Source organism: Carassius auratus, chromosome 27 (genome assembly GCF_003368295.1).
Source record: "Carassius auratus strain Wakin chromosome 27, ASM336829v1, whole genome shotgun sequence".
Lineage (NCBI taxonomy): Eukaryota > Metazoa > Chordata > Actinopteri > Cypriniformes > Cyprinidae > Carassius > Carassius auratus.
This window is the reverse complement of record NC_039269.1, coordinates 14,595,566-14,622,678: the sequence shown is the minus strand read 5'-3', so window position 1 is coordinate 14,622,678 and position 27,113 is coordinate 14,595,566. Positions and strand designations below refer to the sequence as shown.

At 37.9% G+C, this 27,113-nt stretch overlaps 1 protein-coding gene across 1 annotated transcript; it reads left to right on the top strand.

Annotated features, from left to right (window-relative positions):
- The first annotated feature begins 778 nt into the window (after positions 1 to 778).
- On the top strand, positions 779 to 23,979 carry LOC113045602 (ephrin type-A receptor 2-like). Its single transcript, XM_026206070.1, has 17 exons — positions 779 to 966; positions 1,605 to 1,672; positions 2,824 to 3,472; positions 11,379 to 11,534; positions 11,705 to 12,040; positions 12,645 to 12,769; positions 12,881 to 13,064; positions 13,824 to 13,923; positions 14,412 to 14,467; positions 14,550 to 14,675; positions 15,455 to 15,640; positions 16,227 to 16,288; positions 16,447 to 16,656; positions 16,766 to 16,915; positions 17,006 to 17,199; positions 17,549 to 17,704; positions 21,544 to 23,979. The coding sequence occupies exons 1-17, from the start codon at positions 885 to 887 to the stop codon at positions 21,650 to 21,652; spliced, it is 2,949 nt and encodes a 982-aa protein (XP_026061855.1). The 5' UTR covers positions 779 to 884; the 3' UTR covers positions 21,653 to 23,979.
- The last annotated feature ends 3,134 nt before the right edge of the window (positions 23,980 to 27,113 follow it).

The window sequence follows — 27,113 nt, the reverse complement described above, 5'->3', positions numbered from 1 at the left end:
AATGTATTTTAGTGTTTCATATAACATTATATGTTTTATTAATATTTTGAATTCTTTTTTCTTTATATTTTCCATTATCATTTTAATTTTAGTTCACATTTTAGGAATTTTCTTTATGTTAAAAAATGATAAAAAAAAAAAAAAAAAAAAAAAAATATATATATATATATATATAAATATATATATATATATATATATATATATATATATATATATATATATATTTTTTTTTTTTTTCTATTAGTTTTAGTTATTTATAACACAAAATATATTGCCTTGGAAAGTAGCCCCATAGGATCAATTACAAAATAAGTTTAGATTTTATTTCAGTCTGATTTTTATTTTTAAGGTTTCGTTTATTTCAAGTAAAATAGTTATGGTTTTAGTTTTAATCAACAATAATACCCTGGTCCCAGATAGACTATATAACGTCATAATTTAAAAAAGGAGAAAGGGTTATTTATGAACTGAAAGTAAGAGCACAAAACAAATTTCGCTTCTTTTCAACAATAAACATGACATAAATTGTTTAAATAAATTAAAGACATTACACAGAAGTTTATTACTACAATGCATTGGAAATCAGTTTAAAATATAATGTAAAAATGATGGCATTTGCTGTATAGTTTTAATTTGATGTATTAAAAGTTAAACATTTGGCCTAAGTTACTGTAAATTTTACAGGTAATCTACTCTCTGAAAGAAAGGTCCGAGGCGGGGTCCCAACAGGGAACTCGTACATGTCAGTGCCCTTGACCACCTCCTTCCTATAAAGACGTCGATCAGCTTCCAGCAGGCGGGGTTCATGAAGCTCCGCTCGAGAGCGCAGCTGGAACAGCAACTGTCTTGAGCGTGGAGCAGCCGACATCACTGTCCACTCCAAAATGGATTACAGCCGGATTAAGCGTACTTTATTTGTCAGTGTATTTATGAACTTTGTATTTATTTCTCTTCAGAAAAAGCAAGGTAGGCTACGTGGAATTTACCCTTCGAACCTTTCTAAAACTTACACCTCAGATTCACACACACATGGATTAAACTGTGTTAAAGTTCTGTGCTAAATGTCTCTATGGAGATAATGTGCGTTGTTTGATTACCAATGTTTGGCATCGTGTTAAATCAACCTGCGCGAGAGAAAAAAAAGTGATTTACTAACTAGACAACTACCTACGTCGATCTGGTGAAGGTTGTGCATAGAATTTCAGTTTAAGTGTGAATATGCTACCTCGTATCGTTAAAATTCTTTTAAATATAGTGCATGGCTTAAATAGGCTGTTTTAGATATAAATATAAAAGCATTTGATGTAGCCTATCATACGCGAACGTAAAACAAACTCTAGTTTTGAAGTAAATCTGTAAGCGAAGTGTGAAAGTTACTTAGCGACGAAAACAACTGGACCGAGTCTTTCTATGAATTGTTAATTTTTATTTAATTACTATAATTTTTCTATGGATATTTTTTTAAATGAGTAGTATTAGACATAATTTCCACGTTTGTTTCTAGTATGAACGTTCTTGAATGAATCATTGGTTATAAATTACTGCTATGTATCCTGACAAAAATATTTAATATGCAATTTTTTATTTGTTGCGTTATGTCACAGAGGTGCTGTTGGATATGGTGGCTTCGGGAGCAGAGTTGGGTTGGTTGACATCTCCTGTTGAGCACGGGGTGAGTTTACTGAAGCCTACTTCTAGTTCTTACCGTAAGAACCTTCGAAGTTCTGCTGGCTGCATGTCGTTTCGTTTGTTTCAAGGGATTTTTGAATAAACAGGTTTTTCGTTATTGGATACGGATAATTCCGTGTTTACACTCAAAACATTCCTGGAAAAGTTTATAGCATTGCACATACTTTGCCTGCTGAACACTTGTAGTCCCGTGCGATTTTAAAGCCCCGTGTTAGCGACTGTAAAACTGAGGGTGCAATTAACTTTTAAAGGTCGGCGCATATGGTGCTTTTTGTGACGTGAGCTGAGGCTATAATGTTAACTAGAATTTAGAAGCGTAATCAGAAAGGATGTGTTTTAAAACATGGTAGCTGGTTTCTAACTGGTAGACCAATATGGACCAGCAATAAACTATAGGGGTCATAGAATCTTAGGGTAGTCAAGCTGGGTATTGAAGAATTATAGCTGGTTGACAAGTTTAGATCAGCTAGTGTATTTTAAAACCATGTTCCAAAAAAGCTACTGGGCTTTCCAGCAGGGAATGATCTGGGATGCCAAGTACCTTAATATGTGGAAAAAGTAAATGCACAAAGTAATTAAATCTAAAGCATTTTACTTCAGCCCGTAATACAAAAAGCTGAGATGTTAAGAATGTGAACAAAATGTCAGTATGCTCAGCTTTATAGAAAGTTATCTGAACTCTTAATGAGCTGCTGTTTATTTAAAGAGTTCAATGTCTTTCAAATGTATGCAATGCTTTAAACCACAAAGTTCCTTTTTTATGGAAGCATTAGTTGCAGAGACTGTTTTACTGCCGTGCCACACACTACGAAAACAATGCACCTCTCCTGTAATTAATATCATGGTGCACATGAAATTAGAGCTAAGAACACACATGTACACCGCATGTTAACAGATATGTTTCAGCATACGTCAGTCATGCAAAAGAAAGACTGCTGCATTGTTCCTTGCCAGAAGCTGGTGCATGGGTAATTGACCAGCATCCTTACTACTACTTAAAATTCCACGGTTAGGGCATTTTGTGTTATTTTTGTCCTCAGCATTCACTGGCATCTTTTATTGAATTGTTTTTGTCCACAATCTTGGTTTTGACTTTCTTGCTAACATCCTTTTTTTTTTTATTTTACATTGTAGTGGGAGATAGGCCAGAGGGCTGTGAATGGCTCTCTGTTGTATAACTATTATATATGTAACGTGGAGGAACGAGAACAAGACAACTGGCTTCGTACTACGTTCATCCAGCGCAACCCCACCGCCTCTCGGGTCTTCGTGGAGCTGCAATTCGTAGTCCGTGACTGCAACTCTTTCAATGTAGACTCACTTACCTGTAAGGAGACCTTTAACTTGTATGCCTCTGAGGCTGATGCAGACATTGGCACAGCTTTCCGCAAGGGCCAGTTCCGCAAAGTGGCCACCATTGCTCCAGATGAAATATCCAGCCTTGGGGAAATGAAGATGAACATTGAGACAAAAGTAGTAGATAATCTTTCTCACAAGGGCTTCTACTTGGCCTTCCAGGACATTGGGGCCTGCGTTGCCATCTACTCAGTCAGGGTTTACTATAAAACATGTCCTGCAACAGTGAAGAGCTTGGCAAAGTTCCCTGAGACTGTAGCAGGGGGAGAGAATCAAGCCCTACGGGAGGTGACTGGAAGTTGCGTCTCAAACGCTGTAAGTGAGGACCAACCTCGAATTTATTGCACCACGGATGGGGAATGGGTCGTGCCTATGAGCCAGTGCCAGTGCATACCTGGGTTTGAAGCAATGAACGATGCATGCCAAGGTAAGACATACGTTTCTTTGTTTGGTTTCCACAGATTGAGGCCAGCACCAGCTGTTGTCACTTTAGATCTCTGGTTTAAGTCAGGAATTTGAATATTGATTAGACTTCCACAAAGAATGTGATTAGCATTTTGGTTGTAGGATATCATTAAATGAATTACAGATTTTTTTTGGTGAATTTTGATTGTCCTTACCATACATGCTTGTGGCTTGCGATTATTTTTTTCGGTGCTGTATATAATAAGTATTATAAGAAGTCTTATGGCTCTCATTTCATATGATATGGCATTCTTTTCACACTATATTTTTCACATTTTAAGATGCTTACAAGCTGTTTACTTTTCTACACTGTACGTTTGACTCCCATAACCCCCAGCATTCTTTAAAACACCAGTTTAGATATCAACGACTTTTGCAAACCTACTGTGCTTAAGGCAGAACGTTTCAATGACTGCTTTAAATCTCACATTGAGGATGTGACAATTTTGTATGCCACAGTCACCTGTTTTTCTTATCTTCTTCTCTTGTGTTCTCGTCCCTGCCACACCAGAGCAAGATCAGCCACGTGACAGTCCTAAAGTGCTTAGCGATTATAGAAATGAGAGAAATGGCATGTTGGGGCTTGTTTAGAGCAGGCCTAATTCTGTTTTAAACGTCCTCTAACCTCAACACTTTAACATATTTCCACAATTTAGCCACATGCAGTGACAGGTAAAATACAGGCAAATGAAACTCAAAAAATGAAGCAAAGGCAAAGCGATTACACATTACAGTTGCCAAGCTCATGCCCATGCATTTTTTTGGTTCGCTCACATTCCTTGTTTTACAGATCTGGAATTGTGGGAACAGGTGTGTGCATGGTTTAGAATGGGAAAAGATAAAGTGTCAGACTTTGGAGAGGGAGGAGATTGTATTGGAAAGGTGGAGAATGGCATTTAAAGGTAGCAGAACAATGTAGTGCTGTGTTCAGAGACAAACCCCCCTCCGCATTCCCCCCCAAGCACCTCTTTCACTTGGCTGATGCATTCTTGCTAAGTTTATTAAGGAGCCTTCCCAACTACTGCCGGCCTAAGGAATCCCCTGAGGAGAGCTCCAGGCAAAAGCTGACTCACATTGATGGATCTACTGTTGATTAAAGGCAATCATTGTCAAATAGCCAGATCAGGGGAGTTACCCGTTCATTCTCTAAAAACGATGGCAAAGTATCCTTCGGTGGTGAAATTTTTAACAATATGTATATTAGACATGTACGCAGCACTGCAGTTTAACCAGTATCGGTGCTGACACAGTTTTCCACTAACAAAACACACCATTTCTCAGACATAATGAATAAAAGAGTGCATACCTTTGTTGACCACACAGAGACGTGCTGCCTGACCTATGCTAGATTGCACTAGGAATTCATGCCCACACCCTGTCACTCGCAGTGAACCGAGGTTGCCAGAGTTGGATAGCTATAGTTTCTGGAATGTATCAGAGTGCTATTGGCCTCCCTATTGTTGATCTGTAGGAACAATATGACACTGATGATGAAGCCGGATGGTCTTGAATCTTTCACAGTTGCATTTTTCAGGACAAAAATCCTTGTGCTTTTCCTGCACTGGAACATGTTAAGCCGAGAGTTATGGGTGACAAAGTTAGAGTTTTGCGCATATAATGTGTGGTGAGTGACTGGCTGGGTAGTAATTGACTTGGGTGTGTGTCCTCAAGAGCCATAAGTACTGGTTTTGGATAGATCTTCTTCCTATCCTGTTACTCTTGTCTTTTCTTTCTTTTTTGCTTCCTTGTTTTCTTGTACTTAGTTTCACAGTTTTAGATGCACTCCCAAACTGATCGTGATCCCTAGAGTCTTCCCAAATTAAACCAACTAGGCATGGTTTTGTATTTATTGTCTTTAACTGTTGCAATGACAATATGTTGTCTTTGGCATTGACTGCAGGTCTTGGAAGTGATATGTACTAAAAGTTTAAACATCCACTTTCACACGGCCCTGTAAACACTGTTTAAGCTCTTCTTGGAGATTTCAATTGGTATCTTGTAAATAAACAGCTTTGCTTATCCCCATCTGTCTCCCAGAGGCAAATAGGTGCTTTTAGGTCATCCCAAGTTTACATGCAAAAACATTTTGAATAAACGTTAGCTCTGACTCACATACATGTATGTTTATGATCAAAAGGTTGTCAAATTTTGGATTTCCTTGCTTGAGAAAGTGCACAGAGCACTGGGATACCTCAAGTCATTGGGTGACAGTGCAGAAAGGGAATAAAGAAATCACCCAAAAGTGAGATATCAGAGTTTGCTGGGCTACAAGTAAACTAAATTAAAAATTAGATGTTTAGCTAAAATATTAGCAATTGTACAAGCTTAAAATCAGCGCTTAAATAGTTCAGCAGTATTCCACCAGAATAGAGCTGATGAAAGCTGTGATAATCTGTACCCTGAGGTGTAATTATTCTCTGCTTTATGTGATGCTAATGCCCTCTTCTTTTGGCTTATTTAATTCTTGTATACCCGTTAAGCCACAGAAACCATTTATCTCCACCTATGGGATTCTTAGTCTTACTTAACTAGCAAGCAACCACAACAATTCATTGCCGGTTCTTTCCATTGCGGTACCATTTGCCTGGGCAAGTTTAGATAATGATGAGCACTTCCAAATGGGTTTGGTTGACTTCTCTGATCCTCTGTCAACCTCAAGTGCCAACATCAAATGAAACGAGAGTGGATGACGTGGTTGTTCTGATCATTTCAGGATAATGACTGCTGAAACATACAGATCAAATTAAACTATGCTCACTGGGACTCAAAATGTTTGCGTTGACCATGTAGGAGGAGGTGAGCAAATGATAAAGTGAGTCACCATATAAGGAGGGATTTCTGTGGCCATTTTTGCGTATATAATTTTGTTACTTTTTTTAGTTCACTGACCCATTCGGTCCACCAGTGAGGTGGAACATTTAGGTTTGACGCTCCAAATACACTGTGGCTCATACATGACAGGAGTTAAGTTTAGGATTGTGTGCATGTGCTGAGTGTATTGTGCCGCTAGTATGTGAGATCAGCAGTTTCCTGACTCCAACTCAGCTCTGTGTCCCCCGAAACAGGACAAGCTATAGCGGAAACCGGAGGCCTGCTAATCCTTGGTGACCCTTCAATTCATCCGCTCAGGGATTTCTATGGTCACTCTCAGTCACTGGCTCCATTCGTTTATTCATTTCCCACTTAAGGAATTTTGTTTATGCCTTTGCTTAACATTTTTGGCCTTAACCAGACTTTTCCCATCTGTGTTGCCATCTCAAAGTTTGGACAATGGGCTGATGTTTTGTAAAGGCCAGAGCGAGAGCAAACCAGAGCACTAGTTGTGCTCATTCAGTGGAGAGCTTGTTTTGGGGGTTTTATCATAGTGTTTTTAGGTTTCTTAGTTAACTCCTTTCTTAATGGACAAATATTTCTGGATGAGTCTCAGTGTTTGTGTCCTTTTGTGTTCTGTCATCTCTTCCTCTTGCCCTCTTTCCTTTAGAATGAGTGAAAAGTGTGAAAAGAGAGGGATTAGAGCATTTATTGTGCGTGTTAAGGACTAGATGAAAGAGTGAGTGCAATTGTAAAGCGTAGATGTAATTCTTTTACAACTTTTCTATTGGGCTGATAATCCCTTGCACTAATGCTCTCACCACACCTAGAGACCATTCCCTCCCTGCTGGCTTCATGTTACCACTGCACCCCCCCCCCCTATACATACAAACACACACACACACACACACACACACTCACAGCTCTGGCTTTGTCCTGTCTGACCATAAGAACCATTCCACTGACCATTCAGAGATCTTTTAATATGCATAAACCTTTCAGCACACCTCAAATCTGGTAAAATCAAAAATATTTAGAATTGAACTGATTAAAAAAAACTAGCCGATAACAACCTGAATTTATTTAAATATTTAGTATTTTATTTTCATGTCTGATAGTACTGACTAGTTTTAGCTGGTGTCTTTTTAAATCAATGTTATGTTAAGTGAATTAAGCAATCCCAAAATATTAGTTACATTTGTGTATGCATTTAAAAAATAAGTACTCCTGAAAACTAACAGAAAATCTAATAATCGACAGAAAAAGACAGTAGACCATCCACCAAAAATATCCAGTGTCAACTTAACATTTTCAAAATTGATATGCTAAATTGATATGCACTGATATGATGAATTAAAATCAATACTATCATCCAAAACCTGATTTTGTCTTATATTGTGCATCCCTTAAAAAAAAGTTAATTTTATTTATTTGTTAAAAATGAAACAATTACACTAATGTGTATACATAAATATATAAACACACACCTATAAATAAATGTTTTTATACATAAATATATAAACATACACACACAAACATGTTAATATATATATACTTTTTACACTGTTTATAATATATATCATTTTTATAATATTAATATAATACATATTGTTTATGCTTTATTTATGTATATAGATATATATGTGCACACATCTTCGTTTTCTAATGCGTGTGGGTTGTATTTGTTCTGCGGGGCTCTGTCTGAATTGAACCTCTTCCCCTGTGAAACTAGCCCCTGGCCGCTGTCCGCACTCACTCTGCTCTGGTGTTTGTTTTACTTGGCCATCAACACCTGGCGGAGCAGCACACTTTAACTCAACCATGCCTAGGGCTACATGTAAGCCCCTCCGTGCCTAGGTTTAAATGACTAGGCCTTTTGTTTTTCTTTCCTTTTTCTCATTTGAAACCCCCTCCGTCAAACTCTTGTCCTGGAGGGGTTTGCGCTGTCCCGCCGCCATGTAAACACTCATTCATTCAGGCCTCCTTCCCCTTCTCTGTCGACCCATCCATCCATGCATCCGTCCATTAACGTCACCCTCTCATCAGTCTTCGCTCTGACCGCTCCACTCAACCCACATGGCTCACAGACCCCAGTAGGTCATCGGCAAGCAGGATCCAGCTACTCTCACAATAAACAAACAGTCACTCAGAGGCTCTTAAGGCCTGGGCTCTTGGTGCCAGATAGCGAGACAGGGCCCATGAAAGACAGCCGACATATATCCTTTGCATCTCAGCTGGGAAATTTGTATTACATAGATGTAATCAGTGTTCCTCAAAAGCCATAAGTTGTTGTTCGCCTCTGACCTCTCGCTATGATTTTTGCGAATGAGCCAGTTTCTTCTTTCCAGAGCGTGTCTAACATTCACCTTCTCTGTTCATGCATGCTTTGATTGGCTGCTTTAGGAAGGAAGCTACGTGTCAGCCTTGTGCTTCCTGCTTCCTGTTGTGTGCAAAATGTGAATACAAAGCCCCTCGTGCTGAACCACATTCCTGCTGTATTTTGGAAAGTGAAACGTTGGCTAAAATTACCACAGAAGCTTTAGAATTCAATCAACTATTTAATTCAGTGTGTTACTTGCATTTTCTTTGTAACCATTTTAGTTTTTTTTTCATTAATTTAATGCAGATAAATAAAAAATCCATTTTTTTTTCTGAAAAACAAACAAACAAACAAACAGCTGATCTTAGTTCTGAGTTTTTTTTGTCAAGTCAATGTTGTTAAGTGAATATAGGAATCAAAAAATAACCACAACATTTATTAGTTATTTTGTTGATTAAAAAAATCTCAAAATAGGAAGAAAAACACCATCCTAAATTATATATCTATTTTTTTTATTAGTAAGTAGTTCCAAAGTAAATCCTACACCACATTTATTTCAGTGTGACTTGAAAAGTTTGATTCGTTATACACAAAGTATTTTGAAAAAGTATTTTGTAAACTTTTTGTATACACTGTCAGGTTTTTCTCTGTGGCTGTTAAGAAGCCAGCCAGCGTATTAATGTGTCGTGGCATCTACACTGTTCAAAACAAGTGTTTTCTCTCTCGCTGCCCTGAGTGGCATTCCGTGCCTGTTGTCCAGACTAAATGGGTCGTCCAATGTTGTGCTAGACGCTTGCATGTGGCAATGCGGCAAGCATGGGGTCTTAAGAATTTGGAGATTACGAGTGGCGAGCCGAGAAGGGGCCGATATGAAATGGGGTTCGCAGCAGCAGCTGTTTGGCCCCCTTTGCTGTGAATAGGACAATTCTTTTTCTTCCCCTACTCCCCCCTTTCCTTTCAAATCCCACCAGGACTCGTTATCCCTCGCTGTCTCTCCCTCAGTCCCCCTGTCTCCCGCACTATCCCCACCTCCGCAGAGGGGCGCGTTAATGAGTTGCAGTAAAGTCCCCACAACAGCTGGCACAGAAACAAGACGAGGAGACAACTTGAAAGAAGGAATAAATAACACATTGGCCCGATCTTCGCTGCCACGCTGAATTCTTTTCATGCTGCGAGTTTTCTTTTGAAATAAGAGAATGTATGCTCTCAAATATTAGAGGTAATGGATACTACCGTTAACCCCCTTCCTGTGAGGGAGAGCAAGTGGCTCAACCCAAAACAAGGCCTCCATTGATAAAAAGCATTCAGGAAGGAGGAAGCACCCTATTCTGTAATTATAACTGTTTGGCAAATCTTTAGATAACAAACCATTACAAAATGGAAACAATGATTTGGTATGAGGTCACTGTGCTACTGCACAGTGATTATAATGATTACAAATAAATATATATATATATATATTTAAAAATTATTATTTTTTTAATATTATATTATAACAGTATATCTAATAACGTGACTTATTTTACACTAAGTTATAACAATAATAATCGTAAAATGAAAAAAAAAAAAATACAATTAAAACTTCAAAAACAATCAATTCAGAAAATCAAATGCAGTACCGTATGTTATTATACTGATAAACTTCCTCATGATAATGGTATATGTTTTGCACTTCTTTGAAGTGTCCTAATACTGATTTTCTTTTTTGGCTAATATCTATAATCATCTCTCTACTAGTATTACACAATCTTTGCCTCTTTGGCAGTATTTCAACACACAAATACAGATATTTCTCCTGATCAGACACATGGTGTACACGGTTGTGTAATGTTGCAACCAATAATCTAAGCCTTGCGTGTGTCTGAGCTTGTCTGTTGACTGATAAGACTTGCACTTGAAACTGAAACATCATTGTACAGCACATCATTGTGAAGATGAATAAATGGTCCTGTATATGGCTGCTCCAAGAAATGAAAGAGCCAGATTCAGAACGGAAGCAGTGTGTGTTTGTGTGTGCGTACGGTGGTGGTGGACTGTGAATGGATAGCGGAAGGACATGAGCTGGGCATGCTAGAATGTTTCTAGACAGATTCCTAGGACACCTTTCTTTTTTCTTCCTGTTTGTACATTTACAAAGTCTGATTGATTAAATTTATGCTTGAAAATAAATTTTTTCTTAATGTTTTTTTTTTTATTAATCACAAATATTTTGTTATATAATGCAAAGATTTTCTTGCATTTTTAAGTGTGGCTTAGTGGTCCAAAGACATTTAGGGACCATTGTATGTCTTTATGTATAATGTCTGTATGTATAATATCTACTGGACTTAATTGACAACAACATTCTTCTTTACTGAATTCTTAGTTAGATGTAGCATTCAACTTGTATGTTGTTTTTATGCAATTTGTTCTGTTTTCTCTCGTGGTGGAATTTTGAGAGCCAGAGGTCCCGTGCTGGAATGTGGGATGACTGGTCTTGTTTGTAGAGAATTGGGGGGATGGTTCACACAGGATAAGTAGGAGTGTGCTTAGTCTTGCTCTGTCAACTTTGCGCACTCTTGCACAGGGCTTCAAAAAAAAAAAAAAAAAGGAAAAGAAAAAAAAGCTATACAGAGAGAGAGAGAATCTTCAAAGGAGTTTAATTTAGTGCTTTCATATGTAGATGATCACTTGATATATATACTGTGAGCAGTTTAATTGCACAGTTTGCTAATCTTACATGTGCTTTTGTACGCAGAATGTCAGCCTGGCTTCTTCAAACCTTCAGTGTCCAGTGAGACCTGCAAACCCTGTCCAGAAAACACCCAGCCCTCTGGTTCTGGCGCCATCAGCTGCACCTGCAAGGACGGCTTTTATCGAGCACCTGAGGACCCCGAAACAGCCGATTGCTCTGGTGAGAGCTGCCTCCCTTAAGCGTGTACATCTCACCTGTCATGAGCTAGTTGCTGTCATTTTGTAATTACATACGACATCCTTTCTCAGTCACTCTTTTCTGTCTGGATTAACTGAACCAGTACAGGTGAATGGGTTAATAAAAGGCTTTTCTGCTGTTTGTCTGTTTAGGTTTGCCCTCCGCCCCTCAGGATCTGGTGGCCACCACAGCTCAGACGTCAATAGGCAGGCTTCAATTGTCATGGAAGCCCTCTGCGGACACCGGTGGGCGCAGTGATATCAGATACACTGTGGTTTGCGAGCGGTGCGAGGGGAGGGCATGTCAGCCTTGTGGCGAGAAAGTGCGTTTCGATCCAAGCAACACTGACCTGAAGGAGACCAGAGTCACTGTTAGTGACCTGGAGCCCTATCTGAACTACACCTTCACCGTGGAGGCACGGAGCGGAGTGTCCCAGTTCAGCAATAAGAGAGCCACCAACAGCATCATCACTGCTCTACCTTATACAAGTCAGTGCTCTAACCGATCACTATAATTACAATATTACTGTTTTTACTGTATTCTACTGATCAAATAAATGCAGCCTTGATGGGAAATCTTTAAAAAATAGTGCTTTTTTAATTCTCATTACATTTTCAATCTCTCATTTTCAGCTCTCTTTCATTTCATTTTCACATTTGAGGGGGGGGGTGAAAACAAATAAATATATATTTTTAATTGTATCAGTAGTATAGGCATTAATATAGGCATTGTTTAAACATGGAACAGAAATCAAATCCTTTAAATTTTTGCAGTATAAACAGCAAAAACAGACTCACAAAGATGTTTACCAACCTGATTCAAACCACATCCATTTGTGGTTTGAAATCCGATTAAATCTGATATTTTGAGAATTATGGTCTGTACGGTGATTCCAGTCAGATCATATTTCAGTTTTTACCTCACCGAAAGTGCAGTGTTTACTGGGACTGTTTCCAATTACACTCAATTTTCCTCTCACTCTAGTGAACCATGTGACATTCACTAAAGATCGGATTTAAAACTTTTGGGTCTACGATATTAACAAACTCATATACTTCAGAGACTCAAATTTAACTGCTGTTTTACCTCCAGGTCCCATAAAAGTGACTGCCATGTATGTTGTGGACAGGAGCTCCACCAGTCTGTCGCTTCAGTGGTCTGTTTCTCATCTTTCCAAGCCAGTTGCCACACGTTATGAACTGATGTTTCGCAAAAAGGTCAGTAGCAATATCCATTTCAGCCTTAATGCGTAACTGCAAATCTTGATCCATGATAGTGGCGCTGTTATTCTCCATTTCATCATCTTCCTTTCATTGTCATGTCTGCAGGAAAATGATGAGGAGATCACTGGAAAGGTCACTACCTACACTGTGCTGGTGCTGGAAAAGAACTCTGTTCAGATCAGTGATCTGTCTCCTTCCACCGTCTACTTGTTTAAAGTTCAAGCTCTCAGCCCAGAGGGAAACCCAGGCAGCTACAGCTTGGAAAAGGAGTTTTCAACACTCCCCGAAGGTGCACAAAGTTAAAAAATGTGCTTTTATTTTAAGACCCTACAAAATCAAAATGATATTTTTATGGGTTTCAGTTCTTTGGTTTTAAGGCCATTTATATGCTCACACACACCTAAATATTAACAAAATTTACTATTAAAAATCTACAGCCTATTTGTAATACTGATGATGACTCATTCTGCACTACACAGATATTTGTACATAGTCCAATCAAATGTTCTCTAGAATGAGAATGTCCCGCCCCTAATACCACCAGCAAGACAAGTTCATGGCTGTTTAAAATCAGGGTCAGAATGTTTTTTTTTTTTTTGTAATAACCTACTTGTTGTGAAGTAACGGATAATGTTTCTTTGCTATGGAAGCCCGTTTCCTTCACTGGATAATAATTAGTCAGAATTGCGAATCGCAATTCTGAGAAAAAAAGTTTTTAAAAAAAGTTAAAAAAAAAAATACATACAATTTTGAAGTTAATATCTTGCAATTCTGACTTTATAACATGCAATTGAGAGTAATAAAGTCAAAATTGCGAGTTATCAAGTCAGAATTGAGAGATATAACCTCGCAATTCTTACTGTTTCTCAGAATTGCAAGTTCATATCTCGTAATTCTGACTTTTCTCAGAACTTGGAGTTATAAAGTCAGAATGGTGATATAAAAATTAGCAACTACCTTGTTTATTTTTTATTTAGTGGCAGAAAGGGGCTTCCGTCCTTTGCTCTTTTTAGTTATGTTGTGTGTTTTATTCTTGAATGCTTCCCAGCTTCTCAAAAAACAGGAAACACAGCAGTGATCCTCGGGGCCGTGATCGGAGGAGGCGTCATGCTTTTCATCGTGGTAGTGGTCCTGCTTCTGCGAAAACGGTTAGGAACAAGCACTTCACACACACACACACACTCGGCTTTGTACCTCTCCCCCAGTCAGTCCTTCAAGCCGTTCCTTTTCTTTCTCCTTAAAAACCATTCAGTGCTTCCTTTTCACCGCTCTCACACTCTTTATGAAACGGCGCCTTACCACTTTTGAGGAAGAATCGATTCGCTGACTGTCCACTGACTGCTCACTACGTGTATCTTAACAAGAGGCATGTTTGAAAGGAGATGAATCAGAGAGGCATATTGTGTATAGGATAAGAGGCGAAAGGATTGTAGGAGGTTCTGTGAGGGCGACGTGTGCCCCTCATGGTTCCCTGTGATAACCCAGACCTCTGTCACCACTTGGCAAACACAGATGCTTTTTTTTTTCTCTAAGCACTCCTCAACTACTCAACCTCACTCTTCAAATTCAAGTCTGAAAAGAAATGTGTCGGTTTGCTGAAAAGTAGAGTACTCATTGAGTTGTTTTTCTTCTACAGGCGAAGAAACTCTCACACCAGACGAGGGCCAGAGGACACCTATTTCTCCAGCCCAGGTAAGTGGCGTTGAATTTCATTTGGTGGCGCTCTTCGTCCCTTTCCTTCTCTTAAATCCTCCCTCAATTCTCTTCATTCCAGACCAGTTGAAGCCATTGAAGACCTACGTTGATCCTCACACATATGAAGACCCCAACACGGCAGTGCTCAAGTTTGCCAGCGAGATCCATCCTAGTCACATCACCAAGCAGAAAGTCATCGGAGCAGGTTGGTAGATCCATGGCAGTTTGACAAGCCACTGCGGGGCTCTTTTGAATGCATTCTGGGGGAAGGGAGTTTCAACACTCATTGATTTGAAGTTTGAAGTTACGTTACAGTTCATTGAAAGTGACAGCTTTTTTACAGTTCATTGGAGTGACAGCTTTAAAAAGGCACACATCAGAAATTATCTGATTTGAGCTTTACATGTTAGAGCTGGAATATTTTTAGTGTAGTGATTCTTTCCCTCCAGAGATGTTTTTTCCCCTCCCAGTGTCATTCAAATTGAATTAGTGTTGTTTTCTTAACCCGCTCTGGAGCATTATTTCATGTCCCACATGGAGGAGTACTGCTATTAAAGTTAATTAATCATGAATGAAAAATAAAGCAAACAACCGCTAAATTAGTTCTAAGTCCTAAAGTGTTTATAGGCTTTATATCAAACGGCACATTTAAATGAGAGGATCAGTGCACCGTGGTTGTGTTTCCCCTCTCAAAACGCCCACAGGACATGGCCCTTGTCCACTTTCTGTCTGCTTGTTGTACACAGATTCTCATGCCCCCTCTGACCCCACACACACATGAATCAACTCAATAATGTTCATAGGCTTCTCCATGCCATAGCACCAGATGCATGCTGCTCATCATTTCAAAGCACCTCCTTCATGTTTTTAAATAACCCCTATATGTCATGAGGCACGATTGAAGCATTGTCATTTGGTATGTTGCTTATCTGATCTGATGCCTGTATGCCTCTTCCTTTGGTGGTTTGTGTTGCTGTGCTGTAGGTGAGTTTGGAGAGGTGTATCGAGGAATTCTGAAAGTTTCCAGTAGGAAGGAAACAGCGGTAGCAATAAAGACACTGAAGCCAGGATACACAGAGAAACAGAGGCAGGACTTCCTAAGTGAGGCCAGTATCATGGGACAGTTCTCACATCAGAACATCATCCGACTGGAGGGGGTGGTCACCAAATGTGAGTGCCCTATAAATTGTAGTCTACACCTAGTTTTATAACAAACGTGCAATTCTTCTAAAGACAAATATGTCATTGTGTATTAGATAAAAAATAATTTGATTTATGATTACATAGTCAAGTAGATTAAAAAACATTATAATATATATATATATACATGCACCTTTTTATTTGATTCAAGAAAATAAGGAATAAAATATAAACTTTATAGTATATGTAAAAAGTGTGTATATAATTATTTTTTTATTATAGTTTTTATTATTTTTATACACCTTTTATTAAATTCAAGAAAAAAATATTACATTTATAGTAATAAATTATTTATAATTTGACACCTGAAGCCAGACACTTTAAATTTCCAAATGGCCACGCCCACACTTACGGGAAATATGCAAATATTTGTATTAAAGGTATAGTAATAATTATAAATAACTATTTCAATAAAACATGCTATATGTGTGTAAAAAAAAAACATAAAAATAACTGTATTGTATTCAATATTAATAGGTCTTTTTTTTTGAATGAGAACTCTTATTTATACTTTCCGTTTTGTAAAGCCGCTTTGTCTTTGTCTGTTTCTTTTCAGTCAAGCATGCCATGATTATTACTGAGTACATGGAAAATGGCGCTCTTGACAAATACCTGAAGGTAAGTTTGTCAAATTCATTGCTCGGTTCGAAAAATGATGACAGATGATACTGACATAGTATTGCATAGTGATTTAACATAGCAAATCATTTACTCAAGAATTCCCTTGTGTGGTTTTCCTTTCACAAGAAAAACTCGAAACTCTTACTTCTTCACAGGACCATGACGGCGAGATGTCATCCTTCCAGTTGGTCGGTATGCTCCGTGGCATTGCGGCTGGAATGAAGTATCTCTCAGACATGAGCTATGTACACAGGGATCTGGCTGCCAGAAACATCTTGGTCAACAGCAACCTGGAGTGCAAGGTGTCTGACTTTGGTTTGTCGCGTGTTTTGGAAGATGACCCTGAAGGAACCTACACCACCAGCGTAAGTTCTCTTTATTTTACCATTACTACAACCTGGTTATTATTTCAGGATTTTCCGAAATTACATGGGATTACCTGACACTTGTTTAAAAGTTATTTTATTCCATCAGGGAGGTAAAATTCCTATTCGCTGGACTGCTCCGGAGGCCATAGCTTACAGGAAATTCACGTCAGCAAGTGATGTGTGGAGTTTTGGCATTGTCATGTGGGAAGTCATGGCCTTTGGAGAGAGGCCCTATTGGGACATGAGTAACCATGAGGTATGGACTGGCCTCACCACATCGGCTACGAATGATTACTCTGCTGTCCTTTGAGCAGAATGTCTTATCTGACTACTTTTGTCTCTCTAGGTAATGAAGGCCATTAATGAGGCTTTCCGCCTTCCTGCTCCGATGGACTGCCCCTCTGCCGTCTATCAGCTGATGTTACAGTGCTGGCTGCAAGATCGCTCCAAACGGCCCCGCTTTGGTGACATTGTCAGCATAATAGACAAACTCCTCAAGAGCCCAGATTCTCTGAAGGCCATTGCAGATTTTGACCCTCGGTAAGCGCTCAACACATACTTTGAATTCTTAAAAGGCTCGTATGAAGCATCACAAGACGGCAGAGAGAAGTCGAGGCATGTACTGTCTGTTACAAAGAAAGTTATGTGGCAGTTCAAACAAAGCCATTCCTTGGTAAAGTTAAGACATGCAGCTCATACCAGTAGTACCGCTGAATGATTTGACATCTTCCGATGTTTATCACATTGCATGCGTGCAGGAGGGAAAAATCTGACAGTTACGTATCTACAGTTACTTATTCTTGAACCTGATAAAAGCCTGTCTGTATCCCAATCAACAATTGCAAAAAAGTGTGGTTTGTTGAATGTATTTGTGTTCTGTCTTTGTTAGGGTTTCCATTCGGCTTCCCAGCACCAGTGGCTCAGATGGCTCTCCCTTCAGGTCTGTGGCCGAGTGGCTGGAGTCCATCAAGATGAGCCAGTACAGTGAAAACTTCAGCAAAGCTGGAATCATCGGCATGGAGCAGGTGCTGCAGATGAAGAGCGAGTAAGTGCTCCTCGTTCTGGACCTTTAGCACGCTATACAAAGGAAGCGTGGTTGTGAACAATCAGATGAGATCACGCCAACTGTCCAAAGTGCATTTCTGCACAACTGATTTCTGCTTTAGTCGGTGTGTCATATCCTGATGTCCAGATAAATGGAATGTTTGACTTTTTAAATTTTACCGGAACCAGCTAACATCTAGGGTTTTCAGTAGGTTAAAGTTATATATTTGTCTATGGTTAATTTAGTCTCTAAACATATAGAGACTGGAGTCATAAAAAGTGTTTTTCTTGTTCTGTTATCATGACCATTTGCCCATAAATGGTGTTTCTGGCATGCACAGACTTCAAATTACCATACTTTTGTTAAACATCTTATTAATTTAATTTATAAATGTTGTAATAGAAAAAAGAACTTAATGAAAAAATACAATTATACATTTTGAATCTTTATTGTTATTATTTATATTATATTATAATTAAAATTATTAGTATTATCTCACTATTCAAATATGTAATTTTGTTCATATTTATGTGTTTTATTATTTTCATACATTTTTCCTCTTACATAATACAAAATTAGTATTAAATATAGTAAAGTAGTCCTTTGAATAAAACGGCCCAAGATGAACACAATTCGGGAGTTCTGGGAATCTGTGAAGGAATTCGGAGTGTTTGGAGAGCTTCCTTTCTCGCGGCATACAGCCTACACTGAGGCTGATTGGTCAGGACAAAATCATATTTAAATAAGATGGTGTCTTGAAACTTTTAATAATTCCTAGAACATATAAATATTTTCCATATTTTTGTTTTAGGGATCTGGTAATTGAAAGTGGCTGACATTCATGCTTTGGTTGCAAGGATAATCTCGCACAACCGCAGACCATTTTTGATTTACTGTATCTGGCGAGCTCGGAAACCACATAAATTGCATAAACTATTTAAATTTGTTAAGACTTATAATCGAGTCAAGTGATAACTTTTTACATAAAATCATAAAAACCTTTCAGGGTCTTTTCAGCAAACACCTTAAAATGCTACTGGTTGTTTCAAGTTTGAACGTAACACTGTGGCAGCAGAGAAAGAGTAGACTTGGCTTTTAGTGGCCTGGATGTGGTGAACTGTGGCATGCTGTTACCCCTCCCCTCTTCTACCATCCCTCCCTTCCTCCCACTGTTTCGGTAGACTCTCTCTTCCCTCCCATTCCCAACAGAGCTAGTCAAAGCCTGTGCTTTCACTGTAGCCAGGATCCACTGTTTCTGCCTGCTGGGGCCATGAGGCTATGCGGCTGCTCCCCTCACATTAACACGATTGGACTTAAAAGCCAGGACATGAGATGAAAGAGTGTAGGGGTGGTGAACGAGAGAGCTGATGAAGATGTGGAGGTAAAGACGACAGCTCTGGACCTCACAGAGGAGGCAGTGTGACTGATGAAGGGGTTGGGAGTGTAGTAACAGCCTAGCTCCAAGACCTCTGGCTCTGCTCCCGTGGGTGTTTTTAGCTTAGAAGCGCGCTGAACTTTGTGTGGAGGACCAGAAATGTCTTTGATGTGTTTGTCTTTTATTTTATGGCCGACTGTTCCATCTGGTGTCATCTGGTAGCACTCTTTAAAACCAGAAACTTTTTACAAGTCCTCCGCCGCCTGTGCCGGCCAGCTCTGATTCATGGTGGGGGAATCCTTTTTAAAATCATCAAGGCGCTAATTTAAAATGTAATTATGACTCTGATAATCTTTCAAACGCTTCCTCAGAGTGACTTTTTCAAGTCAAAAAAAAAAAATCTGAGTTTTAGTTTAAGATTCATAGTATATAAAAACTGCTCAAAAAGTAAAGGGAGCACTTAAACAGCACAATGTAACTCCAAAGTATTTAATAACACTATTTCATTCATTCAGATCTAGGATGTATTGCTTAAGTGTTCCCTTTATTTATTTTTTGAGCAGCATATATACAGTCATGCACAAAAATATGGACACCCTTGGTAAATATGATCAAAGAAGGCTGTGAAAATTAATCTGCATTGTTAATCCTTTTGATCTTTTATTTTAAAAAAATCACAAAAATCTAACCTTCCATTGGATAATATCATTATGAAATAAATGTTTTTCTCTAATACACATTGGCCACAATTAAGGACACCCTTTTATTGAATTATTTTTTAAACCTCCATTTGCCAGTTTAACAGCTCAAAACTGTCTCCTATAATGCCTGATGAGGTTAGAGAACACCTGACAAGAGATCAGAGACCATTCCTTCATCCAGAATCACTCCAGACCCTTCAGATTCCCAGCTTCTCCTCTTCAGTTCACTCCTCTCATTTTCTGTAGGGTTCAGGTCAGAGGGCTGGAATGGCTATAGGAGAAGCTTGGTTTTGTGCCCAGTGACCCATTTTTGTGTTGTTTTTGAGGGTTGAGTTTGGGTTATTGTACAGTTGGAAGATCCAAACATGGCCCATTATAAGATTTTTAACAGATTTTTCACTTTTAGATTTTTTATCTGTTGGTATTTAATATAATCCATGATGCCATGTATCTAAACAAGATGTCCAGGACCTCCAACAGAAATATTGACCCACAACATCAAAAATACCGCAGTATATTTCATTGTACACATGGGGTACTTTTTAGCCCTGTTTTCACTAAACCCATCTTGAGTGTTTGCTGCTAACTCAGCCACTCAAACTGAGCTCCTCACCATGCAATATAGACACACATCCTCTTCCAGGCAGTTTCGTTACAATTTATGTTGATTGGAAATTTCTTAATTATTGCCCTGATGGTGGAAATGGGAATTTTCACTGCTCTGGCAAAATTGTGAATATGAATGGGAATATACTTTAGAGTTATTTTACTCATAAGAATTTCTAGGGGTGTCCTTAATTGTGGCCAATGTGTATTAGAGAAAAACATTTATTTCATAATGATATTTCCCCTCCATTTTAAATTGTTATTATCCAATGAAATGTTAGATTTTTGTTTTTTGTTTTTAAATAAAAGATCAAAAGTATTAACAATGCAGATTAATTTTCACAGCCTTCTTTGATCATATTTACCATATTTTGATCATTTTAAGGGTGTCCATATTTTTGCGCATGACTGTATATATATATATATATATATATATATATATATATTTGGTTTGGTATATATATATACAGTCATGCGCAAAAATATGGACACCCTTAAATATATATATATATATATATATATATATATGAATATGAAACTACAGTAAAACTGCAAAATAATCAAAACGAACTTTTTGTTAACAAAATCAAAACTGAAAAAAAAAAAAAAAACTGAAAAGACAAATTTAAAATAAAACTAAAAGTTACCTGGAAAAACTGAACATATACTAAAATAAAATGAACAAAACTTAATTTTTGTTTTAGTTTTTATAAATGGTATATTATAAAACTTTAACTCCTATTATAAAACTATAAAAAGCATTTGCATGGCATGTTATAATATGTTGCTAAAACAATATAAAAACTAAGACTAAACTCAAACAGAAACTAAAGAATAAATATTTTTTAAATAAATAAACGAAAATAAGAAAAACAACTTGGCAAAACTGAAAATAAGCTAAAATACATTTTTATGACTCCCAAGCTAAAATAAACTAAAATCAAACCAAAATGGACATGGAGCTAAAATAAACTAAAATCAAACCAAAATGGACATGGATTAAATTAAGATTTAGTTTTGGATACATGCTGTATTATTAAAATTTAGCGTATTAAGTTTGGCTGAAATTAAGTAAAAATATAAACAAAATCAAAATGTCAAAACCTTAATAACCCTGCCCTCCCGTTCTCACACACTCTTCCTGTTCTGTTTCCCAGGGATATCCATAACATTGGCGTCCATCTGCCGGGCCATCTGAAGAGGATTGCCTACAGCATCTTGGGGCTTAAAGACCAGACGAGCACCCTCAGTGTGTTTGCAGTGTGAACTGTCTTTAAAATGCACCGAAGGGACCAAACCCTTTGGCTGTGGACTGAATAAACTCTCAGCTGCCTCGGGATTGGACTGCAGGGACAGCCCTTGAACAGGCCACAACCCTCCAGTCTAACAAGATGAGCTTTCACCGCTGTGGAGTCGAGACGTGTAGCATTTGATGTACTTACCAAAAAATGCAGGAAGTGTAAAACAATCAAAAAGCTATTGATGTATGCATCAAACCTTGTATATTAGATCTATTTTTACCATATGCATATGTTTATTTTTTTAGAGAAGATATAGTAATTTCTGTAGTTTTAGTTTTTTATTTTTGATTTAGTTTCATATGCATGCTTGATTTTTGCCGGAGAGCGATCAATGCTAGTTAGCACTCACGTTATGCTCAGATCTTATGCGTTGCTCCTCCAATGCTGATGGCACTGTATTACTCTGTACTTGACTGAACGTTTCAGCAATACGAGAGAAAAGCAGACCCACAGGTCTTTTTCTACCAGAAATGTGGACTCAAAGCTGGCCGTTATTGGTTTAACGTAAGACTTGGCGACTTTCTGCTGAGATCAAGGTGATTGTAATGCGCTCTGGTTTCTATCATGCTTGAATTGGCCATGATTTGATGTCTCGTGCGATGACATTTCTTTACAATTGCACTCTCAGCGCTATATGCTTTGGACCATCAAGTTTAAGGTCTCTGGTTTAGATGAAACAGAGCAGCAAGGCGTTTCTTAAATCCTGTTTTCTCTGCAAACAAGAAGAGCGGAGGCACCGCTATGAAATAGCACTTAAATCAGAAATCTCAGCAGCTGTCTCATCCCTTATCATTATGAAAGGTTACAGCAATAATGACATTAAGGATCAAAAGGAACAAAGAGCTAGCGAAATGACAAAATGGAAGAAGAAAAAACTTTCTGGAACAGATTGTCGGACTAAATCAAATGGGAAAATGCGATCCGGCGGTGTATTGCAAACAAATGCACGGTTCTGATTTTCAGATATTTGCACCAAGTGACAGTCCTAGCAAACTAAGAAAATGATCAAACGGACAGTTATGTGGACCAGGATATGTGGATGATATACCAAAGTCTGTTATTCATTCTGTATCAGCAGATTAAAGTCGCCTGGAGCTGTGAATTGCGGAGACTCTCTTTGGAAAATCTGGTTTATGATTAACTGCTGGGATGAAGCATTCCTTGATTATTTCCTCAGACATATAGGACTGCAATATGATTTTTGATCCCTATCTTGGTTCCGACCTTTTTCTAATCATTGAAATTTGAAATGCTTCGTACAAACACGTATTTCCAAACAAAAACCAATTTGATTGAGGTTTTGTACTTTATTTAATAGTCTATTTATTTTTTACTTTATTTATTGTTTTAACACCACTGATTTGGGATTTATTTGTAATGGAAGTTTGTCTTTCAGTCACAATTAAATCTTTGTAGCCTTTACATTCAATGCCACTTTGACTTCTTTTCTTGTTTCTTCAACAATAAAAATGCATTATAGAATAGAAATGAAGTTGCTGCTCCTAATTACAGCTTCATTGCCATGCATTAAGTGCTGCCATCAATATAGCTCTGATGTACTCACAGATACAAAATGCTTAGCACGAATGCATTATCTAATTGGTCAAAGCAGTCCCTATTTAATTAGTTGCAAGTTTGCAGTCCATTTTTAAACTATGACGGAAACCTATGAACCTTATAACCAGTGCAGGACAATTAACTTTGTTCTCAGTTTGAAAGCCTCCTGTCCTTAACCTCAGCTACACTGAACCCAAATTAAGAGAGGCTTTAGTCTGGTGCACAGAGTGTTGAATTTATCAGCAGCTGTTGAGTGATTTAGGTAACAGACACTAAGGCACTCTTTTGATAAGGTGGAAAATGTCAAGGTTGGAATGTAAATATTTACATATGAAAATAATCGGACAGGGGAAGCTGGCTAAAGAACGAAATGCCATCATGGAAGTCAAGACAGGTAGAGAAGGGAAACCAAACGCCCCACATCCGTTTCTTTGACCTGCATTATGTCTGCATATCTGTCATTGTCTAAGGAGCTTTGTCTTCTTTTGTCCAGATGTTCTTGCACACATGGCCTGGGATTACTGTTGTACGTGATATGTGCCTCATGTGGTTCAGTGTGTATGCTGTAAAAAAAAAAGGGCACACTGTACTACATTAATATGAAGTAATTTGATTTTCTACAGGTCTTTCACCGGTGTTTTGAATTTTGCACTTCATTGTGTTTCAAGAGCAACTGAATTGTCAGTCAAATTAATGTATGTCTGACCCAGAAGAATTAAAAAAGAAGAAGAAGAAGAATGTGTTAACTTGCTTTCACATCTGAAAACACATTCAAGTTCCTCTGATGTCACTTAGGTCACATGTGCTTTTACCTTTTTTTGCCCCCAATACTAGTATATACAAAATATAAAGAGAGAACCAGTGAAAAGAAAGTGAATATCAGAGTCAGGTTGCTGTGAAAGTGAGGGGAAGATATTTTGAAAGCACTAACCAGAATATACAAATTAAAGTACATTTACATAAGTGTGTAAACAGGACCATTCCTGTCTGTGAGCAGAAATGTCCCAGAATGTGGATTATGGGAGGCACATTGACTTAAGATAAAATTACAGGCTACAATAGCATAGGTGAGGACTGTGTTGAAGGCTGTGCTGCGGTGCTTTATGCACTGTACACATGGTTTAACCTTAATGTTAAAATGTCCTGTGTGAGGCCTGTGGCTTTCATTTGAAGGTTTCCTCTGTCTTTACAGTGGCTTTGAAAAGGTCCCTGCTCTTTAAAGAACTCCCATTGTAAAAATCATCATCATACAGTTCAAGTAAGAGTTTATTTCTTGTCTTTTCCATTGCCCTCTTTTTCATCTGAGCACACAAAGCCAGAAGCGTTATGGAATTTATATCCCTGGCTAATTTTAGGGATGGGTTTCTGACCATAAAACACATCCTCCAATTTGGGGCTATACTGGTCTTCGTCCCTCAGTTTTTTTTCCCTTACTTATCCTCACTCTCTTTCTCCTCTTCAAGTCATTCTGTTTGTCTTCATGACTTTTCCAAGATTTTAGGCTTTGCTACCGCACTCACCAACTTTTTCTCTTCATAATTGGTGTTTTTGGTAACTTGCGCTAAACCATGTGGTCCTCAAAGTTGTTTAAGGGAGAAAATTTTGCACTGAGCATTTAAGAGGTGAACTAAATCCAGTTTTAAAATGGTTTGATACACAAAAGTGAACAAGGTGTTCTCAAGTCAAACATCACAATGTATTAACATTGGACTGCATTAACCCAACAATGTGCAAAATGACTGACAGTTCTCGGTTTTTAAATTTCTTTTTAATTTCGATGGTTTCATGCTTTCTGCAGTGTGCAACCAATAATTTACCACACAAATCACACTGTACTCAGCACAAAACCATCATTTATCATTGCCATGCGTGTTCCTGCAGAGCATTACTGTGATTTTATTCATCTTTAATATCTTTATTTTGTGATCTAGAGTTTTAAAATATACTCACTATATAACCTACAATGATTAACATATGTATTAAAACAAATGTAAGGTTTTTAAGCAGTTTTGTAATGTCTGTGCCACTGCTGCTCTTAACTAACAGCATTGAAATAATTTTCAGCTCTCTGTTCGTCCTCCAATATGTGTAAGCTTTTTAGTAACAGTAGTGAGCTATTTTTAATGCTATAATATAATTATCTGTGAAAGAAAGGCAGAAAAGTGCTTTATATTGTTTTTTTAAATTCAGATTTTTATTCAGTCAAAAAGTACATAAACAATGCCAGCAAGCATGTGAGCTGTTATCAAAGGCAAAGGAGGCCGTTTTTGTTATTATGTGAATAAATACTATTTAGTTAATTTAGTGTGTTATTTGTCCAAAAATGACAATAACATTTTTAGAATAATTATTTTTGACAGATTCCTAAATATTTGTGTTTTGTCTTATGACAGCCGGTCTACTAAACTGTATGTTTTCATAGCATTCAGTTGGCACATTTGTTTTAAGGACAATGGACAGAATGTGGAATAGTGTGTTTTTTGTCAGTAAAATTAAAATTAAGAAAATAATCAGATTAATCGAAAAAATAATCGGCCAACTAATCGGTTATCAAAATAATCGTTAGTTGCAGCCCTTGTAACCCACCAATTGAGAACCACTGGTTTAAGTTATGTATGTCTTCATTACTATGTGCAACAACTTGCTTTTATAGGCTTTTTTCCTGTAGTGTGTAAACACATGTGTATTGTGTATATGTGTAAAAACATCTGTGGACTGGGAAAAATGTAAGAGGTCTTTTTTTTCAAACCTAGTTATATACAAAGGCCACAATGTTTGTTCTCAGCTCAATTAAAAACGCTTTTGAATGTGTATTATATTATAGGGCAGCATGTGTTTGGCAAAAAGATATCCTTTCCTTCTACCCTAAAAACGTTAGAGTTTTTGTTGACGACTTTATGGAAACAGACTGAACTGTTTAACAATTGTGACACGTATAAATTTGTTACAGTGCCTAATGCTGCTTTGTAATGGAAGTGTCCTTGATGTGTTTATCTTTAACACAGCTTATCTTATCACCATTTTTACAATGTGCAGGAAAGTGTAGTTTGGTTAATTATGCTTACTAGACTGTAACTCATCTATCAGTATGCCTTAAATACGGTTCTTTAAGACCTTGACAGCTTGACAATGAAATGTGAACTTTTTCCCTTTGTTTCCCCCGTTAACGCTTTAAAGAAGACACCTGCAAGCGGCACAAAACTACCATGATTGCTTCCTGTGAAGTTTCTCTATGTTGTTGTTGTACGTTTTCAGGTCAGATAATTACCCGCTCGACAACACAAGCTCTATTTTCAGTTGTCTGTAGTATTCTTTCAATTAGATCTGTTTTGCCTAGTCCCTGAGTGGCCATGACAGTCCTTTCAAACTTGATCGACTCTCTTTCTGCTGGAGTTCTTCAGCAGTTCCCTTCTCTTCAGCTTCTGTCTGCATGGGTTTTTGAAGCCATTAATCGTTCCTGCCTGCAAATTGTGAACCCCTGTAGATAATTACAGTAATTAAACCAATTAGGCAGCATATGGAAGGAGAGTTAACATGCCCTGAGGACACTGAGGTCTGCTATTCACCCCCTGCATGAGCCTCTGCTGAGGTGGTCCCTGTATCTGGCACTGCTTAAGGAAGGGGCCGGGGAAATTGCTTCAACCCAATTTTGGATTAAAGCAATTTCCTTTTAGCTGAGCCTTGAATACAGTGCTGCAGATGTATGCTGCTAGCCTGCTGCAAGATAGGAATTCAAACAAAGAAGGAGAACTTAAAGACAACCAATAAAAAGATACATGAAACAGCATCATCATTCTGTATTGAAACACTAATGTGTTTTATTTGTCCCCCCACTTATTGATGTTTTCAACATCATTTTTTGTTTATGC

Bases quoted from the DNA above. Each gene is read 5' to 3' on its own strand.
- LOC113045602 (XM_026206070.1), top strand. From the start codon at position 885: ATGGATTACAGCCGGATTAAGCGTACTTTATTTGTCAGTGTATTTATG. The intron at 16,289-16,446 runs GTAAGTTTGTCA...ACTTCTTCACAG, and splicing joins CTCTTGACAAATACCTGAAG to GACCATGACGGCGAGATGTC. The intron at 17,200-17,548 runs GTAAGCGCTCAA...TGTCTTTGTTAG, and splicing joins ATTGCAGATTTTGACCCTCG to GGTTTCCATTCGGCTTCCCA.